This window comes from Xenopus laevis, chromosome 1S (genome assembly GCF_017654675.1).
Source record: "Xenopus laevis strain J_2021 chromosome 1S, Xenopus_laevis_v10.1, whole genome shotgun sequence".
Classification (NCBI taxonomy): Eukaryota; Metazoa; Chordata; class Amphibia; order Anura; family Pipidae; genus Xenopus; species Xenopus laevis.
Window position 1 is genome coordinate 131,733,430 of NC_054372.1, and position 22,041 is coordinate 131,755,470.

Consider the following 22,041-nt stretch of genomic DNA (forward strand, 5'->3'; position numbering starts at 1 on the left):
ACACTTTTCAAAGGCAATAGAATAAAAGGTTGCATTTGAAACTCACAAAAACACATTTAGTCGCGTTTAAAGAAAAGCATCTAGATACAATATATGCATTTTTAGGGGTTCAGCATGCATTTGTAATGAATACAAAAATTCCTGTATGCAAAAGCCCATATAAAGACTGTGTCTAAATGGTTCTTCTCCCCTGAACCTCATCCCTCTGCTATCTTCCTTTCTCCTCCCCCCATTCTTCTCCCTGCATTTACTTTTTCTTTCCTCTCCCTTTTTTGCCAAAGTCCCATTTATATTACTTTATGTTATCCTGATACCCTGACTCTACACATCCTAACCTCATATATTACTTTCCCCTTTATTTCCCCTCTATGAAGCACCACAGAGGAACAGAGCACCACAGAGGAGAAGCTGTAGCTGGGAGAGTGTGGAAATGACAACAGTGGCATAACTATAGGGGGCAGCCCCCTTGACCGGAGGAGACTGGGGGAAATAGGATGTCAGTGTGGATTGGCTGGGGGGTATGGGTACCCATGATGGGGGTTGGTTTATCCCAAAAAACTTCTTTGCTGGGGGGGGCAGACTCTTGAAGTATTGTCAATAAATAATTTTATATAACTAAGTGGAATTAATAGTAACCTGCATAGTCTGTTTTGCCTTATGCCATACCCAGCCCAGTAATACAAAACATATAAAATAATGTCACAAACAGAGTTGTTAATTGCATCACACTGAGCTGCAGTGGATTTCAATCAACTAAAGAGATTTTATGAAATAAGTTTCCTGTTGTTAACAGAATTCTGGCAACATGCTATACAGTAAAAAGGTGTATAATAGCTAAATCCAAGGTTTTGTGGGGCAGAAATGTGTTTACCAGCAACTGACACACCTTGGAACTAAATGAATGACTAACAATACACCCCTAAGAGAGTTCCACAGCACAAATGATGATCAAACAAACAGTTACAGGATGAAGGCAGTAGAGCTAGATACATAATAATAATATGTAGCAAAGTGTGCCCTCTTCTGTTGCGGGTGATAACAGCAAAAAGTCTGAAAATGTTTCCTAATTTCCTTTACTGTTATCTGGCCTGCCTCTTTTCTTTAATCAAATTTATTGAAATGGTTGCTCCTTAGAGACAGTGTTCCAGTCATAAGACTCATTAGTAATTAATAATGTTGCTAAAATCTAGCTACTAAAAAATGCCTTACCCTTTAAACAAAACAGGGATTGTTTGGCAATATATTGCAATATATAAGCTGGCCAACTATGTCAAAGTCATCCTTTATCTGGCCAGTCCTACACTCAAATTAACATGTATATTATTTTACACTGTGAATTATTTTCTGTAAAGATGAACTCAGTTGCATTACTAGCATTGCACTAAATGGGCATAAAAGTATTATGGAAATACAACCCCAGAAAGCTTGCTTTGGGATTATGGGTTTTAGTTCTTCTGCCCTTGTCCTATGATGCACTGTAGGGCATGGGTAAACTAAAAACCTAAAAATAAAACAACAGTATATGTATGTCAGTATATTTAAGTCTCTCTGGTAATGTTCCATTTTCATAATAATACTTTTTTAGTAGTGCCATTATGTAATCCTAAATAGAAAATTGCCATTTATAGAAATACAGGCCGCCCCCTGGGATCAAGTTAGGTCACATGAGCCAATTAATGGACAAAGTTCTGTCTTTTACCGCTACACTTCTTCCTGTTAAAATTAGAGCTGCAGTATTTCTGGTCAGGTGATCTCTGAGGCGGCACAGAGAATATCATAAAAATGGGGGCTCAAGGGAAAAGATGTAAAAGGGCAAGATTTACTGAAATATATATTCCAGTTTGATCACAAAGGGACAGAGTAGAGATAGAGAACAGGTGCTGGAAGGAGACATGATTACTCTTTACAAGTACATTAGGGGACATTATAGACAGATAGCAGGGACTTTTTTACACAAAGAAAGGAACAAAGAAAACCAATAGGTAAGTGTGTATATACAGGGCCGGATTTACATTGAGGGCACCCCAGGCCCACTGCCGTTCCTCGCCCCTGTCCCCTCTCCTTTATTTGGGCAAATTTTCATCATCTGTACTGAAGCAATGGGGATTGGCGCACAGGAAATCGAAAAATGATTGTATCTCCACCGCATCCCCAGTGTTTTTGAACCAATGTGGGTGTCGTGGGCAGCATGCCGCCCCCCTTAAATCCTGCCCCCCTAGGCCCGGGCCTAGGTGGCCTTTCCACAAATCCGGGCCTGAGTATATATACATAATCATACCTCCCAACTGTCCCTTTTTCGGAGGGACAGTCCCTCTTTTGACAGCTCAACCCGCAGTCCCTCATTTGTACTGGAAAGTCCCTCTTTTCTCTGCACTGAACAGCCAGAAAAAGAAACAAAGTTTCTCACTTAATTGGCTTTTAGCAGAGAGCCCAGAACAGCCAACCAAACATGGTAATTAGGGGGTGTGGCCACAGAAAGGGGTGTGGTCAAAAAAATTGCTGCGCTGCGTGCAGAAAAAAAATGTTGTCCCTCTTTTTACTTCCAAATCGTTGGGAGGTATGCATAATACATATATACACACACTTAATCATTAAATATAACAGAGCAATAGGCATGTTGTGAATTTACAGCACCCTGCTCGTTATCAGTCACTGACAATGATTGCAGTCAGGTGTTCTCCTGCCACGTCTCTACCATTAAATGACAAGGAGGCGCCTTCACACCAGCCCTAAGCACTAGACTTCATCTCTTCAGAGGCCTCCTTGGCCCCGCCCCCTCTCTGAGGCTGGAATGTCACCGAACCGGGAGCCTTTTAGCCAATGGGATAGAGGGGTGTGTTGCCATCTGGTAGTGGCCCATCTATTGGTCAGTGCACGGGAGAAAATATCAAAGCGCTTTGCATTTGTCACATTCGGCGAGATTTTAGTCGTATACACTGGTTGCTACTGTTTACAGCCATGTCTCCTCCTGCCCCAGCCTCACAGAAGCAGAAGGAAAGGTGAGCATGTCCGTCCCCATGTCTTCCTACGTACCAGCCGACACAAATAAGGCTCTACTCACTCACATAGCCTTATTTCCCCTCTCTCTCTCTCTCTCTATTTATTTATTTATTTATTTATTTATTTAACGTGACCTTATAAGTTTTCTCCTAATTCACTTGCTTCCTGTATAGCTGGAAGTGGCTGCTTCCCATCAGCAGAGCCATGATTGTGCACTAGCAACAGTAGAAACACTAGTGAAAACAGATCACTATGGACAGCTCCCTTTCACTCACACACACCCTGAGAATAACAAAGCTGAATGGCCCAATGTGCATCCCCCACTCCCATCACTCGCCTGTCAAAATATAGAGAGTGCTGAGGGTTACACTGGCTTTTGGCTACAGGCACCCTCTCACCCATGAATAGCCTATAATCTGCTATGGGGTCAGGTGCCATCTGCTGTGTGTGTGACAGCATTATTTGTTATTGTGTTTATTATCTGTTTTATTCGTGTTAAGGACAAAAGCAAATTCTTTGTATTACATGTATGATCCAGGAGTGGGCAAACTATGGTCCTTTTTAGTAGTTTCTGCTGTAACCCCTCTGGCTGGCAGGGTGCAGTGGGAATTGAACTTCAGCTAAAAGGCTAGAACAAGTTGGTCAGCACTCTTATGAAGATCCATCTCTCATGTCTGCACTAGGGATGCATTGAATCCACTATTTTGGATTCGGCCAAACCCCCGAATCCTTTGCAAAAGATTCGGCCGAATACCAAACCGCCTATGCCTATGCAAATTAGGGGTGGGAGAGGGAAAACATTTTTTACTTCCTTGTTTTGTGACAAGTCAAGCGATTTCCCTCCCCACACCTAATTTGCATATGCAAATTAGGATTTGGATTTGGTTCGGCCGGGCAGAAGGATTCGGCCGAATCTGAATCCTGCTGAAAAAGGCCGAATCCCGAACCAAATCCTGGATTCGGTGCATCCCTAGTCTGCATCTGATGCCCAACAATTATGCAATGCCTTTCCAAATGCTATTTTCCAAATAAGGGGTGTTTCAGTAATATGGATCACTATACCTTAAGTCTGCTTAAAAAAAATAACTTACACATTAAATAAAGCCAATAGGATTGTTTTGTCACATATATGAAGTCATACAGCTTAGTTATAGTCAAGTGCAGTGTACTGTTTTATTATTACAGATAAAATATGTAAAGGATTTTAGGATTTGACTGAATTTTGAATTCACCACAAGATATCTCAAACCAAATAACTCAAATTGGCAACCACCTTCAAAATATTGCAGCTTACAAACAAAAATTGTCACCTTCAGTTGGGCAGTGATTAAAAGTAAGGTGATATTAAGTGAAGGTAATCTTATAGGGAAAAGACACACCATGTACAAATAGTACTCATTGAACACTGAAGTCTGTAGAGAAAGTTAGACATTTCTGCTCTGTCTAGCATATATTTTCTTAATGATTTATTTCCCTGTCTTTGTGACGAGCTAACTGTAAAGCTAGACACACAGACCTCCTAAATTTAGTATAGATTGGGGTGTAGTCCATAAACAGAGGTGATGTAATTGCCTATATCTGGTGAGCAGTTCTGCCTACAATGCCTACAATTAATTAACTCTCTATCAAGACTCAAGAAATAGGCTGTAGGCACTAAATTAGCTGCCGGTGTACTTTTATTGGCACAACTTGTTATGAGTGCTATGGCTCTTTGTCAAGTGTAAGTGACATTGTAATTGAACAAGTATTTTGAGCTGTGTGCAGGAAATCCCAGCCCTCTAAAAGTCGGGAAAATAAAAATTTATGGTACACTGGCTATTTAACAGTCACACCATTGTGCAAATAGCATTCATTGGCCTCTGCACCTGGACTCTGTGAAGTTAGCCATTTGAACTTTATCGGGGCATGTAATAAAATGTTCAAAGTTTCACCTTTACCGGTCACTTGTTTAAAAGCAATTGTATTATTGGTTGCTATTGGCAACTGCACCTGGGCAAACCTTGTGCATTTTATTACATATGGGGGTTAGTATTCTCGAGTATTATCAGTTTTATTACAGCATGCAGTTTTGGTTTCTTTTTGCTTATTTGTTCCACAGCTCTCCATTCTGGAATTTAAACTATTATCTGTTGGCAATTAGTAATAAAAACAATAACCAAAAAAAAAAAACCATGTGGCCATCACTAACCCTCAAGAAAGTTTAATTATCAAAAACAAATAAAATGTGTCTGATTTTCAATGGAAATAAAGATACACGAGGATGGCTGCTGACTAAATCAGAATAATGACTTTGTAGGTGAATTGCACCTATGGGAGGAATCCGAATCAGAATTGATAGTAACAGTAGGCAGGTGGTCTGGCATAGGGAACACTGCACAAGTCACTGTATACTCAACTGATTACTTAAGTGGGGTCTGTGTAACGATAATGCCAACAAAAAGGATAAGACAAAAACACAGCAGACTGACAAACCGCCATTTCCATGAGATTCCACTGATGGGGTCAATTGTCGCCAAAAAATCCATTGTGAGCAGCATCATAATTTGCTCTACATGCCATATGTTTCATTTCTTGCTACAATCTCAAAATATATGAGATTGTAGAGGTGAGGAAATTTAACAACTTTTCCATTTTAGAATATTACAGATAAAATTTGTAACGCTGGAGAAGCATTTCATGTTAGGGTAGGTCTCTGTTCACTTTCAGACCCAGAATGAGTTTCCCATAGATAGCCTTGAAACAGATTACACTTCAGTGCACGGATTTGCTGTGTGGCTAAAGAGATTAGGGATGCTCTGATGTTTGTCCCATGATTGTCACATGTTCCACTTTTTCCAGTTCAGTTGGTTTCAGATTGATCATGAGAAAAAAAGACTTTTTCCAATTCTATTTGTGATTGTTTTTCTAATATTGAAGTGTAAAGTTAAATTTTTCACCTTCTAAAGCAGCTCTGGGAGGGGGGGAGTCGCCGACTCTTTAACTGTTCTTTAACTGTTCTAAATTGATACATTTAGTTGATACATTTCTTATCTTTGTCCCTGCTGAGCAGAATCCCTGAGTTTCATTAAAGGAGAATTCAACCTGTTGGGAAAAAAACCAGTACCCCCCCACCCCAGGTAGACCTCCCTCCTCCCCCCAGGCTAACCACCCCCACCCCCGGTGTTTGTTGAAAATCCTCCTGAGTTTCTGCGACACTCCAGCTACATATGGGATGACTATGTTTCGCCTACTATGTGTCTCCAGGCGGTTATTTCTTTTGGTGTTCCTGTTGGGCTTGGTTGCAGCTGTTGTGACAAAGGCCCAGTCTGGGTAGCCACACGCTTTCAAAGCTCCTCTGAGATGTTTTTGCTCTTTGTCTTTGGACTCTGTATCAGTTGCCACACATTCCGTCCTGTGGTGCAGAGTTCTAATGACACCCAGTTGTGTTCCAACGGATGGTGGGAATCAAATAACAGATATTGAACTGTATGAGTGGGTTTCCTGTATACTTCCGTTTTTAAGTTACCCCCCTCTTGGATGCATATCAAACAGTCCAAAAAGGCAAGTTTGTTCCCGTGGACATCTTCCCTTGTGAACTTGATGTTATTGTCCACTGAGTTAATGTGTTCTGTAAAGGCCGCCACTTCATTGGATCTGACTTTAACCCAAGTGTCATCCACATACCTGAACCAGTGACTCGGTGTAGTTCCCTGGAATGTAAATAATGTTTTCCATGATACTTATCAAGCCAAGTTGTTTTAGATTTACCTATACTAGATACAAACAGGAACATTAAACTTTAAACTTAAATTTTGGGTAAATGGTAAAAAATGGAAATCAACTAAAAAAAGTCTTTGTTTATGGTGAACAATCTGAAACCCCTTTAATGGAGTAGCTGTGACTGTAAGAAGTCCACTAGCATAGTTCTGTGCATTTTACTACTATCTAATGTTAAATGAAAATGATATCCATGGCGACAGAATTATTCCTACCAATTGTAGTTATACCGTCATATTAAGGCAATGGCACATGGACCAGCCTAGTGCATTTTTACCTGCTGTGATTTAAGTACCTCAAATATGCAGGGTCAAAACCTGAGATTGCCTACACTGTCCTCCATGATAGTTGCCCGAAAGTGCAGTGTTGGAGTACTTTGAATGTAAAGTGGCAGGTAAAACTTCCAAAATTGTTCCATGTGCCTTGTTTACTTGAATAGACACAGCATTTCATGACACAGTGGCTATACATCCCACTCTTTCAGCAATCTAATCTGCCCAACTCATCTCTAGAATATAAAATGTGTTTTATTGCTTAGGTGAAGGAGGTCTGGCTCTGAGCCTGATGCCAATACTGCATTATAAAAACAGGTATTTATATGTTATGATCTGAACCTAGAATGCCCTTATGTTTTGCAGTTGCACATATGAGGATTATAAAGATACAGCAGACTGGCTTCTATCCAAAACAAAACAGCGTCCCATTGTGGCCATTGTGTGTGGCTCTGGTCTCGGTGGACTAGGAGAACTTCTTACAGATCAAGAGGCTTTCAATTACTGTGACATACCCAACTTCCCACAGAGCACAGGTATGAACATTATATGTAGATAGGTGATGTATAGAATGTACTATACAATAATGTACTGCCCAATAAGTGTCTATTACTATCTGACAAATGGTGTTTATAACACTTATCAACAGGGCAGCCATCAGGGGGGACAGGGGGGAGAGTTGTAGAGGGCCCTGAGGGTAAGGGGGGCCCCAGCCATGCCACACTTACTTGATTAGCCAGGCCCCCCATCTTTCTGAGAGCTGCTGACTTCGGGAAGGCATGGACGTTTAAGGGGCCCTGGCCACCAATTTTCTTATAATGTGTGTGTGTGGGGGGGGCCCTGGCCATCAATTTTGTCTGTGGTGCGATTTTAACAAAATGGTGATATAAAAAGTTAACAAAAGGGGTGCTGGTTTTAATATTGTGGAGATAATGTAAAAATATATCTAACAGTAATGTTTGCAGGCACCTGTAACCCTAACTGCAATTACAGTACAGGTATGGGATCCATTATCCAGAAACCCATTATCCAGAAAGCTCCGAATTATGGAAAGGCTGTTTCCCATAGACTCCATTGTATCCAAATAATCCAAATTTTTAAAAATGTTTTCCTTTTTCTATATAATAATAATAATAATAATAATAATAAAGCATATTGTACTCAATCCAAAACTAAAATATAATTAATCCTTATTGAAAGCAGAACCAGTCTATTGGGTTTAATTCATGTATATATAGTTTTCTAGTAGACTTAAAGTATGAAGATCCAAATTACAGAAAGATCCATTATCTGGAAAGCCTCAGGTCCAGAGCATTCTGGATAACAGATGCCATACCTGTACTGTAATATCTAAGGTTTTGTTATGTTAAATGTCATTGCTCCACAGCTGCATTCCTTAGACCTGGCATAATGGTATTAGAACATTAAAAAATCTGATAGGCTGTTGTAGGTTACAGACACTGTAACTTTTAATACTCAGTTTGTCAAAGTGGCAATTGTATAAGAATAATTTTCCATTTTCTGATGTGTCTCCGATTTTCAGTTCCTGGACATGCGGGGCGACTGGTATTTGGAAACCTGAGTGGGAAGCCATGTGTATGCATGCAAGGCCGCTTTCATTTCTATGAAGGCTATCCATTGTGGAAGGTAAGGACCATTATGTATACGTAGTTACACAGTAATACAGAATGCTTGGGACCTGGCGTTTTCCGGATAAGGGATATTTCCATAATTGTGATCTCTACACCATTTTCTCGCTAGTAAGGATTAATTAAACTATATTAGTTAGGATCAACTGTTTACTATTACAGAGAAAAAGGAAATAATTTTTTAAAACTGAGATTATTTGATTAAAACAGCGTCAATGGCATATGGCCTTCCTGTAATTGAAAGCATTCTGAATAAAGAGGTTCCGGATAATTGATCCCCTACCTGTATTAAAGAAACAATAATACAAAAAATGAAAGTATTTTAAAGGAATGACACTATAATGTACTGTTGCCCTGCACTGGGAAAACTGGTGTGTTCACCTCAGAAAAACTACTATATTATATATAACCAACTGCAGTGTAGCCATGGGGGGAGCCATTCAAACACAGGCTATACAGTAGATATAGAGTAGTAGTACAAGAGTAGTAGTACATTAAAAATTCATTACTTCAAAGCACTTTATTTTTTTGGTGTTGCTGTTCTTTTAACAAGCTGTTATGTGCAGTGTGCTCCAAATCTGTAGGAAATTGGGCCTTCAATTGGAGGCACCACTGCATAATAATAATAATCTCATTACATTCCAGTATATCACTATGTACTGAAATGAGTATAATGTATAAAGGAAGCCACTAACAAAAGAAAGTGATGTTATTATAGCCTGAAACCTCACACACTGAGTAATAATTACGAACTGAATCTAATATAAGAATTTATGTTTCATACTCCTTTTCCATAAGGTGACGTTTCCAGTCCGAGTGTTCCGCCTAATGGGAGTTGAGGTCATCATTGTAACTAATGCTGCTGGAGGTCTGAACCAAGAGTTCAATGTAGGAGACATCATGGTGATAAAAGATCACATTAATATGCTAGGATTTGCAGGACAAAATCCATTGTTTGGTCACAATGAGGACAGGTACGTAAGGATTAAAGGTCTGATTATGCCATTATGTTTACTTTAGTACTGCAAATGTGTTTTTTCCTTTTGCATCTTTTGTAAATATATTTGTTTGAAATAAGTAGCAAGGGATAAAGTAGCAACAGTTTTATTTGTTTTATAGGGGCTTTTTGCATATACAGTAGGGATGCACCAAATTATTTTGGGATTCAGATGAATCCTTCATGAAAGGGAAAAGAGAACCACATGCATGTGTGATTTATTGGGTTTGGGGTTCAGCCAGGCACTTGAATCTGGCCACATCCAAACCCTGCTGCAAAAGGTAAAAGCATGAACCAAATACTGAATTTGCTACATCCCAAATTAATTATGTAATGCAGCTAGTCTGGGGGGTGGGGAGTGCAAGCCCCTGATGCAATAGCCCCAGGGCCTCCAATTAGAAATCAAAAAAAATTTTTAAAAAAACATTGGTGCTAGGGCCCCCCTTACAGGTTTCAAAAAATTGGGGCCCCAAAAATTTTTTTTTAAAAAAAAAACCATTGTGGCAGGGCTCTCCTTACAAGTTAAAAACATTGGGGGCCCAAAAAAATATATATTAAAAAAACATTGGCACCACGGCCCCCCTAAAAAAAATTTGGGCCCTAAAAATATTTTTCAAACAAAACATTGGCGCCAGGGCCCCCCTTACAAGTTAAAAAATTGGGGCCCGCCAAATTTTTTTTTTAAAAAAAAAACATTGGTGGCAGGGCCCGCCTTACAAGTTAAAAAAAATTGTTTTAAAAAAATTTAAAAACAAAAAAACTTTGGTGGCAGGGGCCAATAGACTATTAAAATAATACATTGGTGGCCAGGGGATTAAAAAAAACCCCATTGGTGTTCAGTAGAATTGAACTCGTGGCTTCAGCACGTCAACTTCGCCTCCTTTCGTGACTTTGGGTCTTTTCGCCGCTTCAGGACTTCAATTTCGGCTGTTTTTGTAACTTCGGGTCTTTTCGCCGCTTCGGGACTTTGGCTTCGGCTATTTTCATGACTTTGGATCTTTTCGCTGCTTCGGGAGTTCGGCTTCGGCTGTTTTCGTGGCTTCGGGTCCTTTGTCTGTTACTGCCCTGGGGTTCTTTTGTTACCTGTGCAAAAATGTTGCCAAAACATGTGAGAGGTCGTACTGTAGTAACTTGTATACTACTAAAATTCAGTAATTGTTATGAAACATATCCCAGAATCTGATAAACTTTTATTTCCTTCACTGGAAGAGCTCCAATTTTACAAAATATCTTTTTTTTAATAGAAAATTAAAAAATCTAAAATGTGAAATTATGAATACAGTGAAACCCTCCTCATAAAAATATAGAGTCATCTTATACATTTTTAAATATTTATAATTTTTAAATAATATAAAATTAAGTTTTGGAGTCCGAAAATATATGTATTAGAGAAAATGTGTGCATAAAATTACAGGGATTGAGCATTATACAGTAAATGTTACTCTCTCACTTGTTTCATCCAGGTTTGGCCCTCGTTTCCCACCTATGTCCGATGCATATGACAAGGACATGAGGAGTCTGTTGCTGGCCGCTGGCAAGGAGCTGGGTTATAATAACATCAAAGAAGGAGTGTATTGTGGTATTGGGGGACCTAACTTTGAAACAATTGGAGAATGTCGATTTCTCAACAAGCTAGGTGCAGATGCTGTAGGTAAGAGCAAAATAACCTTCAGTTATGAACTGATTCAAAGCATCATATATTAGTTCATAGTGCGTTGTATGAGCTGCCATTATGTAACCACTATAGGTTATCTGTGCATCTCCCTGATCTTGGAAGATACAGGCATCTTGTATGGTGGTGCAGAATCCTGGCCCAATAGTGCCAGGTAGAGATGATGAGATCCACCCCTATCTGGCACCACCTAAATATGGTTTTGCCGTCAGTAGACAAGAAAATACATAACCAGATGATTGCGCACCAGTACATCCTTTCCTTTCTCTCCCATTGTTATGACAATCAGTTTGAAGAGTAGAAGAGGTTAAGAGCAGAACTAGAGCAAGGGGGAAAGGCTAAATATCAGTAAGTTCTGCAAACAGCTCTGATGGAAAAAAAAAAGACCACATTTTCTTATCTCAAGATTTTATGCCCTGACAAGTTGTTGTTTATTGCAGTAAAGATGTAGTATAACAGTGATTCTAAAATGAGGAACAGACACAGAAAATGTAGGTGTGTGTCTGGTTTGTGGTAGATGGAATCTGCCTAGTTGTGCAGGTCTAATGTCTCCTCTCTTTATTAGGTATGAGTACAGTACATGAGGTGGTTGTTGCCCGGCACTGTGGCCTGCGTATCCTGGGAATATCACTGATAACCAACAAAGCTGTTATGGACTATGACAGCAAAGTTACTGCCAACCACGAGGAGGTGCTTCAGGCTGGCAGAGATAGTGCCAAATATATGGAGAAGCTTGTGAGCACTTTCCTGCAGCGCTTGGACCTAAATAAAGTGTGATAGCACAGGGCACACCTTCAGGACGAAGAGACAAATATACTTTTATTTTAATCTTTCTCTTCTTCTATTGCAAATATGTCAAACCTGTCACCTTTCAGCTGTAATGCCATTTTTTGGGGGAAATGTTTAGAAATGTGTTTGTAGAACAGCTGTGGGTTGGCAGAATCTAACAATAACAGGCCAATACTGCACTCTGTCTACATTGCTATGTGTACCACTCTTTTAATACAGCTACTTATCGGAATGTTGCACAGGACCAGTATCTTGATCCACTGGATATGGAGCATTCATGTGTCATTCCTTTTCTAACAATACTTCCTTTAAAACTCATCACACATTCCTTCATGTCACATTCAGTTAGCGAAGTTTGTTGAGAATCAATTACCATGGCAGATATGTACAGCCTTTATTCATACAGATGAATATGACATATTACTATCATTTCATTTTCTTATCAAAAACTTAAAATGCACGGTTACATCTCCTAGTGGGAAGATTTGCTGAAATGTAATAGAACAATAGAACCCAGCAGCTTGGGTGAAAGTGTAATGAACAGTAGGGGCAGAAGGAACATTGACTATTTTATTTTACTTTTTTAAACATTTATTACTTGACACGACACAATGTAAGTATTTATATTTATGTTATCATTCTAATTACTGGTTAAGGAACAATTATTTAGAGTTATGCTGATAGTAGGGCTCATTTACAATAATGGGAATAGTTGCAAATTGCAGAGTGCATGCTACATGCAGCTCTTTTATTTTTATTTTTTATTCAAAGCTGGGAGTGTCAAAGTGGAAAGTGCAAGGAAGGCCTAAAGTGCTGTCCATGCTGTAGCCCTTAAGTGTCTTTTTTTTGGATTATGTGGACTGCAACTGACAGTATGCTTCAACTCTATTATTTGTTGGAAGATTCTGGGAGCTGTAGCCCGTCATCAAGTCGGGATCCAAGGATTGCAACAAATCATAGGCTATTACAGCCAATGGAATGCCTTGAACCTGAAATGTAATAAAAAGACAGCAACCAAATATATATGAAATGTAAATCCTTTTAAAACAGGATTGGCTGTGCTTTTACGTTTCCTAAAATGTTTCTACAATAATTAAACAATGATATGTACTTCTAACTTACTGGAAAAATATAACAATTAAAGGCCAGTTGACTTTAAGTCAACACAAAGCCTTACCACTCAGTCTGTATAGTTTACAAAGGTGCACATTAAATTCGTCCTGTGCTGTCAGACTAGAGAACAATAATCCTGTACAACATACATAAGGTGCACCTTTCATGCTGCTAGACCACTGATCCTTACTGAATTCCAGCATCTCCTTGTGTAACATATACTATATATATATTAGGAACCTATTGTAATCATTGTTTTGCAGTTCCTTATTGTATATTTTGTGTCCATGTGACGCCATCTTTTAATGAAGCAGGTGGTAGAAAAATTGTGTAAAAAGTTTTTTACGGATCCGCACACACACGATTAACTGCAGTTGGGGAGCTTACCCCTTTTATGGTTACACCAACAGTATCAGGGGCGTACATACTCCCTTCATCAGAACAATTGTGTAGCCACAGTACTAGATCCCACACAGGTGAAACAGTTAACAGAACCCACTGCTAATGGCAATAGGAGACGGATAAAGATGGTGGTTGTATGTCAAACAAAGGTTCATTATAAAAATTGCAGGGAGTTGGTTTCACGTTACTTTAACTGTTTGCACACATGTATTTATTGTAAGCTAACTAGAGACAGAGATTCTACAATGTATTATCATGTCATTTAGGGAACAGGAAATCCCACCTTGCACTGTAATATCCATGAAAGCTGAGCCTTCTATTCTGCTGTACAATTCATTGTGCGATTCTACTATATTCTCTTGATCTGACAATTACTACATTATAGTTCTCTCTTTTGCAAGACGGGTCTTTTTTTTAATCTTCAATAAAGAACATCTTTAAGAACTGGTCTCTTTATTTTATAGCAATTGAAAATTTTTCATTACTACATCAATAACCGCCACAATTAGACAACCTTCCAGAAAGGCTTATGGCAATCCTTTTTTTTTTTTTTCTTTTATTCACAATGAAAGAATATTCATTATCAAGCAACTTATTATACATCAATTTATCTTGTCAGTGGTTGAAAGTTGCAGTAGCATAACTACATACAGCAATATGTCTTAATCTCCACTCCACTTGTTCTGACTACTCACACCACTGAAATATATTGGGAATCAGCTCTCCTCCATAACACCTTGCATGTTCTCTGTTGGCTGGAGGGCAGGCCCGGACTGGCAATCTGTGGGTTCTGGCAAATGCCAGAGGGGCTGCTATAAGGTGCCATAGAAAGTCAGTATTTAGTGGGCTGGTGGGAGATGTTTGGGCCTCTCTGTGGACTGATGGGGCCTCTGTGTACCTAAAATGCCAGGGCCTATTTTAATTCTCAGTCCGGACCTGCTGGAGGGGAACTGATTTCCGCCATGTTGCCTCTCTGGTTTGGCAAACAGTAAAGTACAAGAATATATCCCTTAAAAAAAAAAAGAAAAGAAAGCACATTGGCAGCTAAAATACAGATATTCTGTGCACAGTGTACAGGGTGTAACTTTACCTGCAGCTGTTCTTTTGGGCAAATGTACAGACATGTTAGCAAATATTTCTTGAACGTTATTGCTAATATAGGCAAACATTGCATGGAGTTTGTGCTACAGGTTATAATTATCATCATTACTAATAATATTATTAACTTGTGTTTATGAAGTACCAACATATTCCACAGTATGTATAATAAATGGGTGTATACATTAAACATACAGATTACATATTAAAGTACAACCAACAACTGCCCATAAGAGCTAAAGAGATAATCCACAGGCAATGTTCAAGTTTAATCTTTTTAGTTTTGAGTGATATTAAAAAATAAATTGTTCCCAAAAATCGAATCCAATATCCACTTTCCTTTTTTTTCACTTTTGAGTGCAGCGTTTTTGGGGTAGTAATAGGGTTGCCATTTCCTGCAGTAAAATCCAGACAAAGGGGCAGGGTGTCAAAGAGGCAGAAAGTGACATCAGAGCTGTGACATTGGGGGTGTGAGGCTTTGACATTAGCTTCATGTTGCTTGAACATTTTCGTTTAAACTTTAAAATCCAGGCAGGAGGTTTTGAACTTTTGAACCAGAAATTCCCCTAAAAAACCAGGCTGTCCAGTTCAAAACAGGACAGGTGGCAACCCTAGCTAGTAATCTGAGACAGTTGCTTGTGAGCTCAATGTTTTCTAAGAAACAGGGCCCTCAGGGGCCAAAACTGGGCTATTTCCTTAACTAGATCAGAGCTCAGACACTACAAACTTCACAGAGTTTTCATAACTAAACTATACACAGTTACTGAATACAATTTTTAAAATAAATCGCCAACACTGTGTTATAATTATGCGACTGGACAATAGTCATTGCTTAATGATAATTTAGATGTGCCTAACTAGTATGCCATTTATTATTATTATTATTTATAATTTATAATATTATTATTTATTATTATTTTTATTCTGTATGTCATTTTGTGTCAGAAGCAAAGGAAGGGCTTTTGTACTTCTCTACTACATGTATTAGCATATTTTAAAAACTTTGTGAAATGTGCTCTATGTAAGCACTGATCTAGTTAAAACAAAAAACACTGGTGGTCGGTGGTGCTCCAGCCATGAGACAAGTTGATACACTTGCAGGTCCCCATAGGTTACCAGGGACACCAAAAAGTCACTCCGGGTAATTTTAAGTGCCAAAATACCAATTTTTAAATTCTTCAATTTTGCTGTCTGCACTAGCAATGCAGTCCTCCTTGCCGTGCTCTAATGCTGTAAAGGGGTGAGGGGTGGGGCGGCATCGGTTAATTTAGATTCAGCACAATAAACATGTGTGAAATATCCGGACTCTTTAAAGGGGTTGTTCAGCATCAAACACGTTTTTCAATTCAGTTGGTTTCAGATTGTTAAGCAGAAATAACGACTTTTTTCAAAGGCAGTTGTTAGAATTGATACAATAGTGACTTATATTCCACTAATGTAGCAGATCTGCACCTGGATCACTGAGCTGCCAGACTGCAACACCTGGAACATTAAACTTTAAACGTCAGCTTTGGAAAAATGGTTAAAAAATAAAAGATGGAAAGTAATAAAAAAAAGTATTTATAGCTGAAAACAACTCAGCTGGAAAAAAGTGTTTGGAAGGTGAACAATCTCTTTAAGGGCTCTTACTGACGAGCGGTTGAAGCTGCGCTCCCTTGCGTTCCGTTTTTCTGCGTTCAGCCGCAGGGGAGCGCAGGAATAGACGCATTTAGCTTTTTTCAATGGGGCTGTACTCACACAGGCGCATGTAGGCGCCGAACGCAGGAAAAATGCAGCATGTTGCGTCTCAACCTGCGTTCAGCGCCTACATGCGCCTGTGTGAGTACAGCGCCATTGAAAAAAGCTAAATGCGTCTATTCCTGCACTCCCCTGTGGCTGAACGCAGAAAAACGGAATGCAGGGGAGCGCAGCTTCAACCGCTCGTCAGAAAGAGCCCTGACACATACTGATTTTTATATCAGTTACTAGCACAGTAATTTGCAAAATGTTTGTAACTTATACTCTAAAGATACACATAAATATACACTAATAATAATAGTACAGGTATGGGACCTGTTATCCAGAGTGCTCGGGACCTGGGGTTTTCCGGATAACGGATCTTTCCGTAATTTGGATCTTCGTGCCTTAAGTCTACTAGAAATTCATTTAAACATTAAATAAACCCAATAGGCTGGTTTTGCTTCCAATAAGGATTAATTATATCTCAGTTCAGATCAAGTACAAGCTACTGTTTTATTATTACAGTGAAAAAGGAAATCATTTTTAAAAATTTGGATTATTTTGATAAAATTTAGTCTATGGGAGACAGCCATTCCGTAATTCGGAGCTCTCTGGATATTGGGTTTCCGGATAAGGGATCCTATACCTGTATTACACAATTACACATTAAAGTTGAATTGCCATAAGAAGATGCATACATATGGCAGTGCACTTTGTGTATAGATTGTGAATCTATTGAATAACCTGTTTCCCAAATAGCCTTTATTGCCTCAGGTTGTGTTTGAGGTATAATTGGTTTGTTGTTGAACTAGCCCATCCTAACATTTTCCTGCTGCAAACATCTCTGGCATTGCAAATCAGCTATAACTGAACAGCACTCACTGTTTTCAGGCAAAAGCAAACACTTTAACCCTGCTTAAGGGAGTAGGAGGAGGGTGATATTTTTGTTTGGGAAGGCTAGTCAGTGCTACACCTTTCACTGCTTGCTTCATACTCAAATCACATAAAAAACTAGAATAAATAAGGGTCATTTATGGACAGTGGACACATTTGCACTTGGCCAGTAACCCATAACAACTGATCTGTGATAAGCAATTAGCCAGCTTCAGTTTCAACACTGAAGGCAAACTTTGATTGTTGCCATGGGTTACTGCCCAGGTGCAAATCTGCTCACTGTTTATTAATTAGCCAGGGTCACCTTGATGCATCATTATATTTCATCCATGCCCATCCATAAGGTCCCCATAGACGCGACGATTCTTCTTTAGTGAACGACCGATTTCAGTGCAGTCCGACCAATCTGTCAAATTATCGTGCGGTTAGTGGGATTTGAACGATCGTACACATCTTACGATTTTTCGGCCGACAAAATTAATCGGCCAAGTTTAAAATTCTTTATCGGTCCCAGTGCAATCTATCTATGCTTGCAGGGCCAAGCAGGCAGCCACTCTTCAGTTTTGCTGTCAATATCGCCTGAAATAGTCTTTTTAGTTGATGGACACATCATACATTTAAACGATCATTTCGAGATAATCGTGGTCTCACGATAACGATTGGATCTTTTAAAAATCTTTACATCTATGGCCAGTTTAAGGGCAGTAGGTGACGGGGAGATTTGTCGCCTGCAATTATTTATGCACGACTGCGGGCAACAAATCTGCCAAAAATGCATCTCCATTAGAAGCAACCAAAATCACCGGTGGTAAAAACGACATAATGTGAGGTCACCTGAAGCTTCCTCCCTAGGCAACTTCCGGAGAACAAAACGATGCGTTGGTTTATTGCAGGCAATTTCAGATATTTCCAATGGAGAGGCCTGCAGTCATGCATTTTTATGACAGGCAACAAATCTCACCGTCAGCCACTGCCCTAAAGCTGGCCATAGACGCAAAGATCCAATCGTACGAATCATCGCACGATCGGACTTTCCCATCTCCCGACCCGCCACTAACCTTTCCGATAAAATAAAATAGAAAAGAACAGATAAGCCGATTTGATTCGTACGATCAGATCTTTGCGTCTATGGCCAGCTTAACCTTCTGGCTAATTACATAGATTCAAGGATGACGCAAGAGTATTAACAGACTGTCGACAATGTACATTCTGTGTTTCCGGGATACATTTAAATCAATGGACAAATGGACATAGTTTGGCCATCCCAGAACCAGACCAAGGCAGTACAGTTAAAGAATTACTTTCCGTTTCATCACTCACTTCATTTCCAGTTTATTACCTATAGTAGCACTTGTTTATTGTGCAGCCATGTGGGAAACGCTTTATTGGTTCCATGTTTGTTTTCTTTTTCTAATCATATGTGTTGCTTCAGTGTATTTAGAATGTTGGCTGATCATTAAGCATGCCACAATGGGGATATTTTTCATGAACACTATGTAGCATTGATTCTTTTTTAATTTTGCATGTAACATTTCATTTGTTAAACCCATGAAATGTATTGATGTAAATTTACATTCATTTTCTATTTTTAGTATTGTTTTGTACTGATATTTCTCAGGTTTATACTGCTAATACTAGGCTTTTATCCAGGGACGGAACTAGGGGTAGGCAGAATAGGCCATGCCTAGGGCACAAAGTTAAGGGGGGGGGTTGCTGGGCATATACCTTCCATCTGGCTACCCGTGTTCCAGGCCCTTGTCTCTGAGCTGAAGCTAGTAACTGAGTGTTCTGGCACTTATGCATGCAGAACTTGGAAGGAGGTGAGGTGGCCATCCAAGTTGCTTAGGGTGCTCAACCAGCTTGCTCTAGCTCTGCTTTCTGCTAAGTGACCCCTTTTTGAAATTCAGTCAGTTGTCACTTCAGTTGTCATTATGTCTGTCATCAATTAGTTATCAGTCTTATTTAAATGCATAATATGGGAATTGTGACACAATGATTGCAATATATTAAATTACCTGTACCAAATGTAATATGCAGTATGTGGGATGGATCACATGCAAATTAAAACAAAGCATACAAGAACATATCTCTGACCTCAAAGTACATAAAGAAACAAATGCATCTAGAATTGTTACTACATGAGCTGTGGGGGATCTCAATTATTTGTGCAGGGTATTGAGACAGTTATGCTAGGGGTGGCGATATATCTCAGATGCATTCAAAACGTTTGGTTTATTAGATATTCACCTTAGACACCAAACTTTCTAGAGGGATGCATTCAGACTTTGATGTATTGCATTACTAGTAATTATTTATTTTATGCATTCCCACCTTTATCGATCAAGTAATCTTTATTCTATTCCAAAATGGTATTTTGTCAAAATGCTGTTCTTAAGAAGCCTTTATCACCACATTGTTTCTTAAATCCCTTCAATATTTGGATTAAACTTTTGGCTAATAGTTAAGTTCTGAATTAAATTTGCTTTGTTTTTCTTTATTTTTTGAATCAATATGTACTGTCCCTTTAATAATAATAATAATAATAATAATAAAGCACTGCGTATCTTGACAGCGCTATATAAATAAATGATGATGATGATGATAATAATAATTGTATTTTATTGGTTTATGTTGGTGGTTCTGCCTTTAAATACCAATTTGTTGTGTGTTAGTGTTTTGAAATTTTGTTGATATGGCTAAAGATAGATTTTTTCTCATTGGTGACCTTCAATTCTGACCCAGCACAGCTCACTAGAGCTTCTTCTTCTCAGGAGCCTTGTACTAGACATTTTTATTGTGTCTAACAAACCAGGTCAAACCAGTCATGTTGTCTCTTTGCCCTTAGATTCACTGGAACTACTTATGCGGAACTGGCTAAGAATGCGGCACCTGCTGACTGAGCATATATTGACGATTCCATATGTTTTAAGCATGGCAAATAATATTATAATATGATTTGTTATTATAATATTTAGATAACATTGCTTCCGATGTTTCCCATTGCAGGATATTAGAGTAGAAAAAACTGATTACTATACTGATTTCAAAAGAATCTGCAGCTTGAGTTGCCAGATGGCTCCATAGCTCAGGGGTTAGAGCACTGGTCTTGTAAACCAGGGGTCGCGAGTTCAAATCTCGCTGGGGCCTCGCAAAAAATTTTTTTTTTCCCTTTCTTTTTTTATTATTATTTATGACATAAGTCTGGATTATTCTACAAACTACTAATGATTTGGTTAACGTTAAACTGTTTACGGCAATATCTGTACAAATGGTCTGCACTCACCAAACTTTTAATCTTGAGGTTCGGTGCACAGCACACAATGGCCGTATCCACCAGTACATTCAAGGACATTGCTGACAGACAGCCCCACAAATGAGATTTTTCTTTAAAAAGCCTTTATTTCGACAAGGACTGTGACCCGAGCAGCAGCAGCAACAATCCGAACCTCTTTGGTCTTTTATCAAAGGACTGAACCAGTTTGTGCACAGTAATTTATTGTGTAACATTATGCTGCCATCTACTGGCAACTCACATTATCACACAATAAAACCCATTGTCAGATGACTACTAAAGGTTTGGCACAAAACAAAAACTGTTGTACCGGGTTAGCCAGTAGCAAAAATAACAAATAAGCAAGGCCCTTTTGTGTATTTTGCCTGACGAAGGAGTCCAAAGTTTGCAATGTATTTTTATTGTTAGCCAATATAGGCAGGACAGCCATCAGGGGGGGAGAGTTGTAGGGGGCCTGAGGGTAATGGGGGCCTGGCCACGCCACGCTTTCTTGATTAGAAAAAGCTGACTTCGGGAAGGCAGGGCGGGAGCACAATGGGTGGTATCTACTGTCCATTACTTCCCCTTATTGGTCACTGAGTTTAAGTCCCGGTTGAGCTGCTCATGGATTGGATAGCTGAGGTTTGAACTTCCACTCCAGCTCATCCAATCACCATGCAGCTTTACCAGGACTTGAAATTCTGTGACCAATAAGGGAAGAAAATGCTGTCATTGGAAGAAGATGCAGTCACCTGTGCTCCCCTCCTCCCTTCTGTAGTTGGCAGCTCACTGACAGCAGGTGGGCCACACTAATGAAGTAAGGGCAACATGGCAGGGCCTCCCTAAATGTAACCCTTTGTGGTCCCTTTTGTGTGGTGGGGCCCTGGGCACCAAATTTTTTATAACATATGGGGGGGCCCTGGAGGTGGGGCTTGTAGTGGGCGCAGCCCAGGGGGCCCAGGAAATTTTTTCGTATGGGGCCCTGCGATTTCTGATGGCGGCCCTGAACATAGGTATCACTTCTTATTGTTGCAGAAAGAAGTGAGATCAATTTGCCAGTTGGAAATGTTAGCACCCTATGGCCTAAATAGAGAATATGACCTAAGCGCTATTTATCAGTAATTTATTGTAGTCGTGTTTTAATTGTTTTTTATTTTATTTTCTTTATTTTGTAGGATGTTCATTTTATGTGCACATTGTGGACTCATTCTTTAAAACACTGTGATATTTGGTTAAGGGGGATATAACACTAAGATTGACATCTTAAGGTGGCGATATTCGTAACGATTACGACCTAAAAAGATTATTTGTTTTTCCTGCAAATGCTAAAAAGCTGTATCACCTGCCCAATGTTTGGACGCATTGAAAGGCGCCCTATCAAAAATTTTCCTTGTTGGATGATGGAAGAG

General features: G+C 39.3%; 1 protein-coding gene and 1 non-coding gene across 2 annotated transcripts; both read left to right on the forward strand.

The window, feature by feature from the left end:
* The first annotated feature begins 2,820 nt into the window (after positions 1-2,820).
* pnp.S (purine nucleoside phosphorylase S homeolog) lies at positions 2,821-14,094 on the forward strand. The gene is made up of 6 exons (XM_018243959.2): positions 2,821-2,999; positions 7,395-7,564; positions 8,572-8,675; positions 9,476-9,651; positions 11,138-11,325; positions 11,912-14,094. The coding sequence occupies exons 1-6, from the start codon at positions 2,959-2,961 to the stop codon at positions 12,121-12,123; spliced, it is 891 nt and encodes a 296-aa protein (XP_018099448.1). The 5' UTR covers positions 2,821-2,958; the 3' UTR covers positions 12,124-14,094.
* Positions 14,095-20,435: 6,341 nt separating this feature from the next.
* On the forward strand, positions 20,436-20,508 carry trnat-ugu. The gene has a single exon. It is a non-coding gene; the product is annotated as a tRNA-Thr (tRNA).
* The last annotated feature ends 1,533 nt before the right edge of the window (positions 20,509-22,041 follow it).